Source organism: Pristiophorus japonicus, chromosome 1 (assembly GCF_044704955.1).
Source record: "Pristiophorus japonicus isolate sPriJap1 chromosome 1, sPriJap1.hap1, whole genome shotgun sequence".
NCBI classification, from domain to species: Eukaryota; Metazoa; Chordata; class Chondrichthyes; family Pristiophoridae; genus Pristiophorus; species Pristiophorus japonicus.
In genome coordinates, this window is record NC_091977.1 from 42,816,145 (window position 1) to 42,831,129 (window position 14,985).

General features: G+C 48.8%; 1 protein-coding gene across 3 annotated transcripts in view; it reads left to right on the forward strand.

The window, feature by feature from the left end:
- Positions 1-14,985, forward strand: part of LOC139263065 (solute carrier family 22 member 4-like) — a 191,827-nt gene that overhangs the window by 113,598 nt on the left and 63,244 nt on the right. For all 3 annotated transcript variants that reach the window (XR_011593034.1, XM_070878595.1, XM_070878610.1), the window contains exon 4: positions 12,494-12,665. Coding sequence is in view for 2 of the 3 variants with exons in the window: in XM_070878595.1 (XP_070734696.1) it covers positions 12,494-12,665 (172 nt within the window). In the remaining variant the exon portion in view is untranslated. The remainder of the gene's footprint in view (positions 1-12,493; positions 12,666-14,985) is intronic.

Genomic DNA, 14,985 nt, shown 5'->3' on the forward strand with positions numbered 1-14,985 from the left:
GCTAGTGCCTCTTTCTCAATCATGCTGTAGGCCCTCTCGGCCTTAGACAAGCTCCTGGAGGTATAGGCGACAGGTTGCAACTTCCCCGCAATGTTAGCTTGTCGTAAAACGCACCCGACTCCGTACGACGACGCATCACATGCTAGCACAAGTCTTTTACACGGGTTATACAATACAAACAGATAGTTGGAGCATAAAATGTTTCTGGCTTTCTCAAAAGCAATTACTTGTTTTTTTTCCCCATACCCAGTTCTCACCTTTACGCAATAACACATGTCGGGGCTCTAAGAGGGTGCTTAACCCTGGTAGGATGTTACCAAAGTAGTTGATGAGTCCCAGGAATGACCGCAGCTCCGTGACGTTCTGTGGCCTGGGCATGTTCCTGATCGTGTCTGTCTTGGCGTCTGTGGGCCGAATGCCGTCCGTCGCGATCTTTCTCCCCAAAAACTCCACTTCTGTTGCCATGAAGACGCATTTCGACCTCTTCAGCCGCAGCCCTACGCGATCCAGTCGCTGTGGAGGACCTCCTCCAGGTTTTGTAGGTGCTCGACGGTGTCCCGACCCATGACCAATATGTCGTCCTGAAAAACCACCGTGCGTGGTACCGACTTGAGTAGGGTCTCCATGTTTTTCTGGAAGATCGCTGCAGCTGACCGAATTCCAAACGGGCATCTGTTGTAGATGAACAGTGCCTTGTGCGTGTTGATGCAGTTGAGGCCCTTCGAAGACTCCTCCAGCTCCTGAGTCATTTAGGCCGAAGTCAGGTCAAGCTTGGTGAACGTCTTGCCTCCTGCTAGCGTCGCAAATAGGTCGTCTGCCTTAGGTAGTGGGTAATGGTCCTGTAGCGAGAAACGATTAATAGTTACTTTATAATCGCCGCAAATCCTGACCGTGCCATCACTTTTGAGTGCTGGAACAATCGGGCTGGCCCACTCACTGAATTCCACTGGGAAGATGATACCCTCGCGTTGCAGCCTGTCCAGCTCGATTTCCACTCTTTCCCTCATCATGTGAGGTACCGCTCGCGCCTTGTGGTGAATAGGTCGTGCCTCTGGGACCACGTGGATCTGCACCTTCGCCCCAAAAAAGTTTCCAATGCCTGGCTCAAAAAAGGAAGGAAATCTATTAAGAACCTGGGTACATGAGGCCTCATCGACATGTGATAGCGCTCGGATGTCATCCCAGTTCCAGCGGATTTTGCCCAGCCAGCTCCTTCCAAGCAGTGTGGGGCCATCACCCGGGACAATCCAGAGTGGCAGTTCATGCACCGTGCCCTCGTAGGTGACCTTGACAATAGCACTGCCCAGGACAGTGATAAGCTCTTTGGTGTACGTTCTCAGTTTCGTGTGGATGGGGCTCAGGGCTGGTCTGAGTGCCTTGTTGCACCACAGTCTCTCAAACATCTTTTCACTCATGATGGATTGGCTAGTACCAGTGTCCAGTTCCATGGCTACAGGTAAGCCATTCAATTTTACATTTAGAATTATAGGTGGACATTTCGTCGAATATGTGTGCACCCCGTGTACTTCAGCATCTGCCTCCTCTCTCAAGCTTGAAATTGTTTTGATCCACCATGGACCGATCTTTCTCTGCCACGTGATGATTAGCAGGTTTTGCAGAGCTTGCAGCTCATCTGCAAGCTCGTTGGAGGTGCCCCATTGTTCCACAGCTCTTGCAAACATATCCTTTGAAGCGGATACACAACAGTCCCCTTCATGAACCAGCCATGGTTTGTAACAGAAAGGGGTTTCACTCCCTGAATGTTCAGCAGGTGGGTGACCATAGGCAGCAGATAATACAGGTCTATGTCCGGTTTCCTTGCAGTGGACATGATGCATTCATACTGCATCAGTTCTCAATACCCCCTGACTTCCACCATCCAGAGGGACCAAGCCTTGGAGCTGCCAAAGGAGGAACAAGTGACCAAGGATCAGGAAGCCAAGGATGATGAGGAAGACCAAGTCTGAGCAGTGCTGCCAGAGCTGTAAGGCAACAAATCATTGAAGAGAAATTCTCTTGACCCAGTCCTTGTGTGCACCATATGAATTTCCTCATGCACTACCACTCCATGGGTGCTCTTCTGACAGAACTGAGAACATGAAGACCAACAGCAATCCCCCAAAAAAACCTTACTTGACATCTTGCACATTGCCCATTCTGGATTTAACAATTTTTTGTTTTCATAATACTGAACTGAAAGCACCCTCGTGCAATCCCATAGTACCGGGCCTCTATGCTTATTTATCTATTCTGGTGGTTCTATGGGAGGGTTTCTCTGTTGCTGTAGCCTGGGGGGTGGTAGACTACTCATTATCTACTGAGAGCACTTGAGATGGCCATGGTGGATGACTTCTAGCAGCTCTAGCCATTGAGGGCCCGGTAGCGGACTGCTGCCTCTTGGTGTGGAACAGGGCAGTCTAGTCCAGCTGGCTGTGTAGAATCAACAATGGCACTGGGCCAGAGGCTGTCAGGCAGAAGGCACGCTGCTATCCTGAGAGAGGGCAGCGTGAGCCTCTCCCACTGAGCTAATGCCACGATCGTGAGGGTGCGTCTCAATGCTCCCTCTGCTCTGCGTGAGAACAGAGAGTTGTGATGCTGTGGAAGCCCCTCTTTTTGCTTTCCACACTCCTTTCCATGCTCTGCTCCATGGTTTGAAAGCCTGCGGAGATTCTTGACCTTATAGCCATAATGGCAGCAATCTGAGCACTCAGCTAAGCTGTCAGAGCTGTCACCAGAAGCGCCATCACTGTGGGACCCCACTGCAGTGTTCATAGAGCTGACTACTCACTCCATGGTAGTGACTGCATGTTATTAATGTCCCGCGGGAAAACCCTCAAAAGTTTGAGCTGGACACCTATGTGCTCTGTGCCATTGTGCGCAAGCTCTCTGGCAGGCAGGTCAGTGCAGTTAACAGGTCCGGGTGTATATCCATTCGCTGGAGAAATAGCACCAACGATGTCTCTGCAAGATCCTGCAAATCCCCTGAGAGGATAGACACACCAACGTTAGTGTTCTCGATCAGGCCAACATCCCCAGCATCGAAGCACTGACCACACTCGACCAGCTCCGTTGGGCGGGCCACATTGTCCGCATTCTCGACACGAGACTCCCAAAGCAAGCGCTCTACTCGGAACTCCTACATGGCAAGCGAGCCCCAGGTGGACAGAGGAATCACTTCAAGGACACCCTCAAAACCTCCTTGATAAAGTGCAACGTCCCCATCGACACCTGGGAGTCCCTGGCCAAAGACCGTCCAAAGTGGAGGAAGAGCATCCGGGAGGACACTGAGCACCTCGAGTCTCGTCGACGAGCGCATGCAGAAAACAAACGCAGGCAGCGGAAGGAGTGTGCGGTAAACCAGACTCCCCACCCACCCTTTCCTTCAGTCACTGTCTGCCCCACCTGTGACAGAGACTGTAATTCCCATATTGGACTGCTCAGTCACCTGAGAACTCACTTTTAGAGTGGAAGCAAGTCTTCCTCGATTTTGAGGGACTGCCTATGATGATAATTGGTCGGCTCTTGCAGCAGGGCTAGGATTTGAGCTGACCCTTTGGGCTGCTTCCTGTGCCATCCTCCTGGCTCTCCCATGCCCCTGAGCACTAGTGCTAGGTGAGTCGCCATGTGCAGACCTGTCTAGCCTATCCTCTGTACGCTGGGTGCCTGACACTGAGGTGGCTCTTGCTATGTTAAGATCGAGAGATGGTGGGGTAGAAATTACCCTCTGCTGGAAATGGTGAGCACCTGCCCTTTATGAAGTGTTCTGGCCGCCGCAATAGATGCTGCGGCCTATCCGGTGAATTTCAGCTCCTCGGGTTTTTTTTTCCAGCAGGGCGGAAGTGGATCATCATGGGGGCGGAAGTGGGAGCGAGACTGAGTGTCCACCGCTGTCAGTCATCAGCATCTCGCTGATGATATCATCGCGCTGGCACGTCACAATGTCTCTCCTCTTCACTTAAAGGGAAGAGCTGCTGCATTCATTTAAGTTCGGTCCACTGGACCACCAGGGACGGTTCGGCTGGGCCAGCGGTCTGGCACCCAAAAGGGGCTGTCATGCTGCCTGTAGGCAGCCCGGCCGAACCCCGGGGTATAATTGTCGGGCTGACCTGGCAGTCGGCCGAAAAAACAAAACATGGCAGCTGTGGTAGTGCGCCCGCCCCTTTAAGGGCAGTCATGCCACCATTTAACAGAGTGCACCGAAAGCAAAAGCTGTTGGGGGCACCGGCCTGTGGTGGTGCCGCTACGGCGGGGCAATTTCGGATAAGGGCCAATTTCGCTAGAACAATTTTACGAGGGTATCCCCGCCAGATGGTAGTGGGTCGTTGCGTGCACACCGCGGCGGGAAAATGGGCGGAGCGGTCCAGGACACTGCTCCGCTCCTGACGGAGGGCAATTTCTAAAATGGCAGCCCCTCCACGGAGTTCGGCGGCCATTTTGCGCCGCCCTGTGGCTGCCGCTTTCCGCCAGTCAGAGGCCTTATCAAAGGGGACAATTTCAGCCTCCGGCTGTCTTCATGGGTTAAGCCCTCTTCCAGCTCTTTCATCATTGGGTTCTCTATATGTGCTGCACCTGAAAGGGAAGAGAGGGACAAGGGTCAGCATTGATTGTACAGGGTAAGCAGAGACAGATGAGTGGCTGCTGAAAGGAGCTGCACTTTGTCATGCACAGTGTGTGAGGGTAGAAGTTCAGTGAGAAGGAGAAAGCGGTAAGATGGTCAAGAACCATGCAGGACATGTCCTCCAGCAGGGAGCAATGCGAGATCTGAATTAGGAGTCTTATCTTAGCAACACCGGTCGGGTTCATTTAACTTTTTGCGTCATTGTAGCCAGATCGATGGAGGGGAGGTTCCTGATTCTCACTCGCTCTGCCACATCTGCCCACTGCTGCTGCCCAGCTTTTTTTGAGCCCTGTTGTGTATCTGTAAGCATGCACTCCCATGTTCCGCCACCAGGGAGCACATCGCCTGAAATCCCAAGGGATGCTGGATGCCTTGGGAGCACTGTATATAAGCCGGCCCTTAAGGCCTGTTACTCACTCTGGAGTGTCTTAATAAAGACTGAGGTCACTGTTACTTTAACCTCCCTGTGTGCAGTCTCATCTGTGTTTGGATCACAACAACTGGCGATGAGTACACGAATCCAACGCAAAGATGCAGCAAACTGTGGACATCCAGGAGACGTTCTCGGAGGGTGAGGACTGGGAAGCCTATGTCGAACGGTTAGACCAGTACTTTGTAGCCAATGAGCTGGACGGAGAAGGAAGCGCTGCAAAAAGGAGAGCAGTCCTCCTCACGGTCTGCGGGGCACCGACCTACAGCCTCATGAAGAATCTTCTGGCTCTGGTCAAACCCACAGATAAGTCGTATGAGGAGCTGTGTACACTGGTTCGGGAGCATCTTAACCTGAGGGAGAGCATGCTGATGGCGAGGTATCGGTTCTATACGTAACAGCGATCTGAAGGTCAGGAAGTGGCGAGCTACGTCGCCGAGCTAAGGCGACTTGCAGGACAATGTGAGTTTGATGGCTACCTGGAGCAAATGCTCAGACTTTTTTGTACTGGGCATTGGCCACGAGAGCATCCTACAAAAACGTTTGACTGTAGAGACACCGACCCTCAGTAAGGCCATTGCGATAGCACAGGCGTTTATGTCCACCAGTGATAACACCAAACAAATCTCTCAGCACACAAATGCTAGCAATGTTCATAAATTAACTGGAACTGTATTTGCGAGCAGAAATGTACAGAGCAGTAACCACGAGTCTACAACTGCCAACAGGCCTCAGGTGACCCGGATGACTCAGAGTCCGCAACAAAGGAAGAATGCAAGGCAATTCACACCTTGTTGCCGTTGTGGAGGCTTCCATTCAGCCTATTCATGCCGCTTCAAAGGTATGTTTGCAAGAGCTGTGGAACAATGGGGCACCTCCAACGAGCTTGCAGATGAGTTGCAAGCTCTGCAAAACCTGCTAACCACCACGTGGCAGAGGAAGATCGGTCCATGGTGGACCAAAGCAAGTTTGAGCCACAGAGAGAGGAGGCAGATGCTGAAGTACACGGGGTGCACATATTTTCGACGAAATGTCCACCTATAATGTTAAACGTAAAATTGAATGGCTTACCCATAGCCATGGAGCTGGACACTGGCGCTAGCCAATCCATCATGAGTGAAAAGATGTTTGAGAGACTATGGTGCAACAAGGCACTCAGACCAGCCCTGAGCCCCATCCACATGAAACTGAGAACGTACACCAAAGAGCTTATCACTGTCCTGGGCAGCGCCATGGTCAAGGTCACCTACGAGGGCACGGTGCATGAACTGCCACTCTGGATTGTCCCGGGCGATGGCCCCACACTGCTTGGAAGGAGCTGGCTGGGCAAAATCCGCTGGAACTGGGATGACATCCGAGTGCTATCACATGTTGATGAGGCCTCATGTACCCAGGTTATTAACAAATTTCCTTCCCTTTTTGAACCAGGCATTGGAAACTTTTCTGGGGCGAAGGTGCGGATCCACTTGGTCCCAGAGGCATGATCCATTCACCACAAGGCGCGAGCGGTACGTCACATGATGAGGAAGAGAGTGGAAATCGAGCTGGACAGGCTGCAACGTGAGGGTATCATCTCCCCAGTGGAATTCAGTGAGTGGGCCAGCCCGATTGTTCCAGCACTCAAAAGTGATGACACGGTCAGGATTTGCGATGATTCTAAAGTAACTATTAATCGTTTCTCGCTACAGGACCAATACCTAAAGCAGACAACCTATTTGTGACGCTGGCAGGAGGCAAGACGTTAACCAAGCTCGACCTGACTTCAGCCTACATGACGCAGGAGCTGGAGGAGTCTTCAAAGGGCCTCACCTGCATCAACACGCACAAGGGATTGTTCATCTACAACAGATGCCCGTTTGTAATTCGGTCGGCTTCAGCGATCTTCCAGAGAAACATGGAGAGCCTACTCAAGTTGGTACCACGCACGGTGGTTTTTCAGGATGACATATTGGTCACGGGTCGGGACACTGCCGAGCACCTACAAAACCTGGAGTGGGTCCTCCAGCGACTGGATCGCATAGGGCTGCGACTGAATGCGTCTTCATGGCAACAGAAGTGGAGTTTTTGAGGAGAAAGATTGCGGCGGACGGCATTCGGCCCACGGACACCAAGTCAGAGGCTATCAGGAACGCGCCCAGGCCACAGAACACCACGGAGCTGCGGTCATTCCTGGGACTCCTCAACTATTTTGGTAACTTCCTACCGGGGTTAAGCACCCTATTAGAGCCCCTACATGTGTTATTGCGTAAAGGTGAGAACTGGGTATGGGAAAAAAATCAAGTAATTGCTTTTGAGAAAGCCAGAAACATTTTATGCTCAACAAGCTGCTTGTATTGTATAACCCGTGTAAAAGACTCGTGCTAGTATGTGATGCGTCTTCGTACGAAGTCGGGTGTGTATTACAACAAGCTAAAGTTGCGGGGAAGTTGCAACCTGCCACCTATGCCTCCAAAAGCTTGTCTAAGGCCAAGAGGGCCTACAGCATGATTGAGAAAGAGGCATTAGCGTCTGTGTTCGGGGTAAAGAAAATGCATCAGTTCCTGTTTGGCCTCAAATTTGAGCTGGAAACCGATCACAAGTCCTTCATATCCCTGTTCACTGAAAACTAATACCTCAGCCCGCATACAAAGGTGGGCACTCGCGCTATCATCATATAACTATACCATCCGCCACAGGCCAGGCACCAAGAACTGTGTGGCTGCTCTCAGTCGGCTACCATTGCCCACCACGGGGGCGGAAATGGCACAGCCTGCAAACTTGTTGATGGTGGCGCAGCCCACAGGCTTGTTGATGGTCATGGATGCATTTGAAAATGATAAATCACCTGTCACGGCCCGCCAGATTAGGACTTGGACCAGCCAAGATCCTCTGCTGTCCCTAGTAAAAAACTGTGTACTGCATGGGAGCTGGGTCAGCATCCCCGTTGAAATGCAAGAGCTAATCAAGCCGTTCCAGTGGCGAAAGGACGAGCTGTCCATTCAGGCAGACTGCCTGTTGTGGGGTAACCGCGTAGTGCTATCCAAAAAGGGCAGGGAGACGTTCATCTCGGATCTCCACAGCACACACCCGGGTACAATAATGGTGAAAGCGATAGCCAGATCCCATGTGTGGTGGCCCGGTATTGACTCTGACTTCGAGTCCTGTGTACGACAATGCAGCGTGTGTGCTCAGTTGAGCAACGCGCCCAGAGAGGCACCACTAAGTTTGTGGTCCTGGCCCTCCAGACCATGGTCGAGGATCCATGTCGACTATGCGGGCCAGTTTCTCGGTAAAATGTTCCTGGTGGTGGTGGATGCTTTTTCAAAATGGATTGAATGTGAAATAATGTCGGGAAGCACAGCCACCGCCACCATTGAAAGCCTGAGGGCCATGTTTGCTACCCACGGTCTGCCTGACATACTGGTCAGTGACAACGGGCCATGTTTCACCAGTGCCGAATTTAAAGAATTCATGACCCGCAATGAGATCAAACATGTCACCTCGGCCCCGTTTAAACCAACCTCCAATGGGCAGGCAGAGCGGGCAGTACAAACCATCAAACAGAGCTTCAAACGAGTCTCAGAAGGCTCACTCCAAACCCGCCTGTCCCGAGTACTGCTCAGCTACCGCACGAGACCCCACTCGCTCACAGGGGTGCCCCTGGCTGAGCTACTCATGAAAAGGACACTTAAACCAGACTCTCGCTGGTTCACCCCAACCTGCATAATCAGGAAGAGAGCAGGCGGCAGCAACAAAATGTAAACAATGGTCGCGCCACTGTGTCACAGGAAATTGATCTGAATGACCCTGTGTATGTGCTAAACTATGGACATGGTCCCAAGTGGATCGTGGGCATGGTGATAGCCAAAGAAGGACGTAGGGTGTTTGTATTCAAACTAGACAATGGACAAATTTGCAGAAAGCACCTGGACCAAATGAGACTGCGGTTCACAGACTGCCCTGAACAACCCACAGCAGACACCACATTTTTCGAGCCCACAACACACGCCCAAAGGATCAATGACACCACGCCGGGCCAGGAAATCGAACCCATCAAGCCCAACAGCCCAGCAAAGCCAGGCTCACCCAGCAGCCCTGCAGGGCCAACAATACGCCAGCCCAGCGAGGGCACAGCCAACACACCAGAACAGACATTTGTACCGAGGCGGTCCACCAGGGAAAGAAAGGCTCCTGACCACCTCACCTTGTAAATAGTTTTCACTTTGACTTTGATGTTGTGTATCTGTAAAGCATGCACTCCCATGTTCCGCCACCAGGGAGCGCATCCCCTGAAGTCCGAAGCAATCCCAGCATCCCTTGGGAGCACTGTATATAAGCCAGCCCCTCAGGCCTGTTCCTCACTCGAGTGTTTTAATAAAGACAAAGGTCACTGTTACTTTAACCTCCCTGTGTGCAGTCTCACTTGTGTTAGGAACACAACAAGCTCTTCCTGCCAGATTAATCAAAAAATGCAGTTTGAAATCCTATAGGTCAGTGACAGCACATGATGAGGACAGGGAATGATAACATAGCATCATAGAATTATAGAAATTTACAGCAGGAAGGAAGCCATTTCGGCCCATCATATTCCGCGCTGTCCGAACAATAGCTATCCAGCCTAATCCCACTTTCTAGCTAGAGGTCCAGAGCCCTGTAGGTTACGGCACTTTAAGTGCACATGCAAATATCTTTTAGATGTGGTGAGGGTTTCTGCCTCTACCACCCTTTCAGACAGTGAGTTCCAGACGCCCACCATCCTCTGGGTGAAAAAATTTCCTCTCAAATCCCCTCTAAACCTCCCCCAATTACTTTAAATCTATGCTCTCTGGTTGTTGACTCCTCTGCCAAGGGAAGCAGGTCCTTCCTATCCACTCTATCTAGGTCCCTCATAATTTTATACACCTCAATCAGGTCTCCCCTCAGCCTCCTCAGTTCTAAAGAAAACAGACTCAGCAGCTCCAATCTTTCCTCATATCTAAAATTCACCAGTCCCGGCAACATTCTTGTGCACCCTTTCCAGTGCCATCACATCGTTCCTGGAATGTGGTATTCCAGCTGCAGCTTAACCAGTGTTTTATACAGTTCAAGCATAAACTCCTTGCTCTTGTAGTCCATGCCGCGGCTAATAAAGGCAAGTATTCCATATGCCTTCTTAACCGCCTTATCTACCTGGCCTGCTACCTTCAGGGATCTGTGGACCTGCACTCCAAGGTCCCTTTGTTCCTCTACACTTTTCAGTGTCATACCATTTAATGTGTATTCCCTTGCCTTGTTAGACCTCCCCAAATGCTTTACCTCACACTTATCTGGATTGAATTGTATTTGCCACTGTTCTGCTCACCTGACCAGCAGTCCACAGCTTTCTTCTTCATTATCAACCACACAGCCAATTTTAGTGTCATCTGCAAACTTATTAATCATACCCCAAACATTTAAGTCCAAATCATTGATATATACCACAAAAAGCAAGGGACCCAGCACTGAGCCCTGCGGAACCCCACTGGATACAGCCTTCCAGTCACAAAAACACCCATCAACCATTACCCTTTGCTTCCTACCTTTAAGCCTATTTTGGATCCAACTTCCACTTTGCCCTGGATCCCATGGGCTTTTTACTTTCCTGACCAGTCTGCCATGTGGGACCTTATCAAGAGCTTTGCTAAAATCCATATACACTACATCATACACACTGCCCTCATTGACCCTCCTGGTTACCTCCTCGAAAAATTCAATCAAGTTAGTCAGACACGACCTTCCCTTGACAAATCTATGCTGCCTGTAATTACTCGGTCTATCCCTTTCTCCCCTTTTAAACAAAGATACAACATTAGCAGTCCTCCAGTCCTCTGGCACATGCTTCTAAGCATCTCACAAAGCAATTGGCTGACAAATATTTGACCTTGTAAGGTCATTAAACTTCTTCCTACATATGATGGTTGTCCTGGGAGGTGCCACTGCCATCTTCGTTCATATGACACAGGCAGCTCAATTCACAGGTTTAATACCACCCACCCAAAAATGGTACCTCTCTTTTGTCATAGCTTATTTAATAGCATCTCCATATTTGACACATTTTCGTTTTATTCTTTTTGCAGGTGCGTGGCTTCTAGATTCCATTGCAGCTTGTTCTTTTAAATGACTGTAGGCCTTTAAGTCCTGCAGTTGCAGCACTATTTTGCTCCTCCCCCTACTGAGTTTTCCCCGTTCTCCTGATACAAGTTGTCAATTGCTGGAAGGACTATGGCCCTTGTTCCATCCACTATAAGTCATTACCCAGGACTCTTGGGGCCCTGGAGAGCTACCTCCACACATCTTACAGTTGTAGAAGTCATATTGTGCAGTTATAGTCATGGTTCTGTATGGTGTGACACGGTGTTAGATATGTTCGTGAAAATCGTACCAACTTCTCATTTCGAGTATTGCCTTGTTTTGCTTTATCATTTATATTGTCATAATATATGTATAATACGATTTACCTTCAAGAAAGGGTTTGCTTTCTAATATGTTATTTAATCGAGGAACTTAAAGTGTCTGTTAATGAGTGAACAGAGAAATTTCATCTGAAAATATTCATGTGTCTGTTAATAATACTGTGCAGTGCTGTTTCTGCCCAGTCTCTAGTGCTGAAGGAGTGCTGCACTGTCGGAGGTGCTGTCCTTCAGACGAGATATTAAACCGAGGTCCCATTTGCTCGCTCAGGTGGACGTAAAAGATCCCATGGCACTATTTGGAAGAAGAGCAGGGGTGTTATCCACGGTGTCCTGGCCAATGTTTATCCCTTAATCAAAATAACAAGAACAGATTATCTGGTTAATATCCACATTGCTGTTTGTGGGAACTTGCTGTGCACAAATTGGCTGCCGTGTTTCCCACATTACAACAGTAACTGCACGCCAAAAGTATTTTATTGGCTGTAAAGCGCTTTGAGATGTCTGGTGGTCATGAAAGGCACTGTATAAATGCAAAACTTTCTTTCTTTTACCCCTTTAAAGGAGTAGTACAGGCTGAACCTCCCTTATCTGGAATCCTCGGGACCTGGCCTGTTCTGGATAAGAGATTTTTCCGGACGAGGGGTGGTCATGTTAAATTGGATGGTACAGGTACTGAGCAAGGGGATATCGGGTCTGGCTGGCTTGAGGCTGGGTGTTGGCAGAGAGATAATGGGGGGGGAGGTGGTGGAGAGACGGTGGATCATGGGGTCAGGCCAGTGATTGTGGGGGTTGGCAATGAGGAAGGACTTCAGTTAGTATAATTTGTTCATGTCGGAGTTCTGTGCATGCGCCACCCGGTGGCCGGGACTGGTTCCGGATGAAGGGAGTTCTGGATAAAGGAGGTTCAACCTGTACTAGTAAAAATTTGTCTTGAGATGGAATTATGTAAACTTTAAAATTTGCATTAAGAATAAATATGCCATGGTTTTGATTGCTGATTGTAAACTAATTGAAATTATTTTCTTTACTGAATAGGAAATGAGCTCCTTGGGAAAGCTGAAAGGATTGCTTATTCAACACTTGGCGTCTGCATGTTTTATGCCATCGGCTATATTATTCTGCCGCTCTTTGCGTATTATATCCGAGACTGGAGGATGTTACTACTGGCTTTGACCATCCCAGAAATTCTGTATATTCCTTTTTGGTGGTGAGTTAACTTTTTTGGTTGTTAATATTAAGGCAACTTTTTATTTAAACAAGTGCCAGAAGCAGAAAATGCACAATTAGTAGATGAATGTGGAAAATAGTTTTAATTTTATGAAACCATTTTTATATCCAAGTTTTCCAGGTATGGCTCGGAGTGATTATTCTGGGACAACGTCTGATTCAAATTGGACTTGGAATCGGGAGCTACAATTTTGTTGTGGCCCATGTAGTGGGGGAAACATAACTGATGGCTGGCCTGAAATTGGGTCCTGGGTCTAATTGTAATAATCTGAGGTTTAGCTGCCAGCTCTTAATGATGCCTACAGAAGTCTCGTCCATTTACATAAGAACATAAGAACATAAGAAATAGGAACAGGAGTAGGCCATACGGTCCCTCGAGCCTGCTCCGCCATTCAATACGATTATGGCTGATCTGATCATGGACTCAGCTCCACTTCCCCGCCCGCTCGCTCCCCATAACCCCTTATTCCCTTATCGGTTAAGAAACTGTCTATTTCTGTCTTAAATTTATTCAATGTCCCAGCTTCCACAGCTCTCTGAGGCAGCGAATTCCACAGATTTACAACCCTCTGAGAGAAGAAATTTCTCTCCATCTCTGTTTTAAATGAGCGGCCCCTTATTCTAAGATCATGCCCTCTAGTTCTAGTCTCCCCAATCTCTGCATCCACCTTGTCAAGCCCCCTCATAATCTTATACATTTTGAAAAGATCACCTCTCATTCTTCTGAATTCCAATGAGTAGAGGCCCAACCTATTCAACCTTTCCTCATAAGTCAACCCCCCCATCCCCGGAATCAACCTAGTGAACCTTCTCTGAACTGCCTCCAAAGCAAATATATCCTTTCATAAATATGGAAACCAAAACTGCACGCAGTATTCCAGGTGTGGCCTCACCAATACCCTGTACAACTGTAGCAAGACTCCATCCCCTTTGCAATAAAGACCAAGATACTATTGGCCTTCCTGATCACTTGCTGTACCTGCATACTAACCTTTTGTGTTTCATGCACAAGTACCCCCAGGTCCCGCTATACTGCAGCACTATGCAATCTTTCTCCATCCAAATTGTGGATTTGTGCTTCGCCACCAGTGGCCCTCGGGTAAATTCCAGAGGAGACGGGGTTGGTAAGGAGAACAGAAGGGGCACGATCATAGCCAGTAGTGGGCCTCAGGGGGATTGGATGACCAGGAGGAGCTAGAGTGCTCCTCTTGGCTCCATATGAAATTTAAAAAGGAAATGACCTTTTGTTGCCAGCCTGTGTTAGGCCGCATCCATGGCTGGATAAACATGAGTGGAGCAGGCCCGTCACCTCAGGGCAGCCAATTTGAAGAACATATGCAAAGGGCCTAATTCCTGTTTCAGGCAGCTGCCAGGGATGTCTGAAAAATTGTCCAACATCGGATAAATGTCAAACGTCTCTGATGTATGAAGCGAAACTCAAGCAACAGAACATGACGTTCTTGCTCCTCTGTTTTTTCTCTTGGTCTGGCGCATCTACAGGAAGATAAAAATAGGGATTAGTCAGGGTTTCTGAGTGGCAAAGTTTGCGTGATTTTTAGTGGGAGGAATGACATGAGGCGATACAACCGAGGGAAGCAGAATGTCATAACAAACCTGCAGCTGGCACCTATACTCCATCTTCCTCTTCTCCCGCTCCATTGGTTAGCTGCCTCCCCTTCAAATATGGAGTGAGAGGGCAGAGATTGGGTGGCCAAGCTCCCTCTGCCATTATGGGATGGCTACTCCTTTAAAAAGAATGCAGAACATGAGAATGTTGTTATGAAATGTGTCACACCTATGTGTCAGCAAGCAGACCATAATGATGCTGATGGCAGAAACATGAACCAACCATGTTTTTTAAAGAGATATATGCATGAAATATATTTGCAGGTGAAAGCTAAGGATGTAATTGACTCTTCTTTAACTCCCGGGCATTGATGGTAACCTCTTGAAACACTTTAACACAATGAGAGGAAGGAATTTGTCAATAGTACACATGCTTAGTACGATGCATATTTGGAAAGTATAGCTGTCTCCTTTTGTCTGCCTCTCATGGTAAGACCATTATATATTTTTGCAGCACTGATTTGTCACAACACAGCCACAATGACATTCTCCAATGGCACGATGCCACTCTCGTCAGTCTCAAAATGGCAATGCGATCGCGAACAGTAACTTAAAAGTTAAGTGAGTAAATTATTTGAAGTCAGTCTTGGCTGAGTCCTGATGTACAAAATTGGCTGATCTCACATTGTCAGACCGATCTGACATTTTCTGAAGAAATTGCATAGAATCTACAG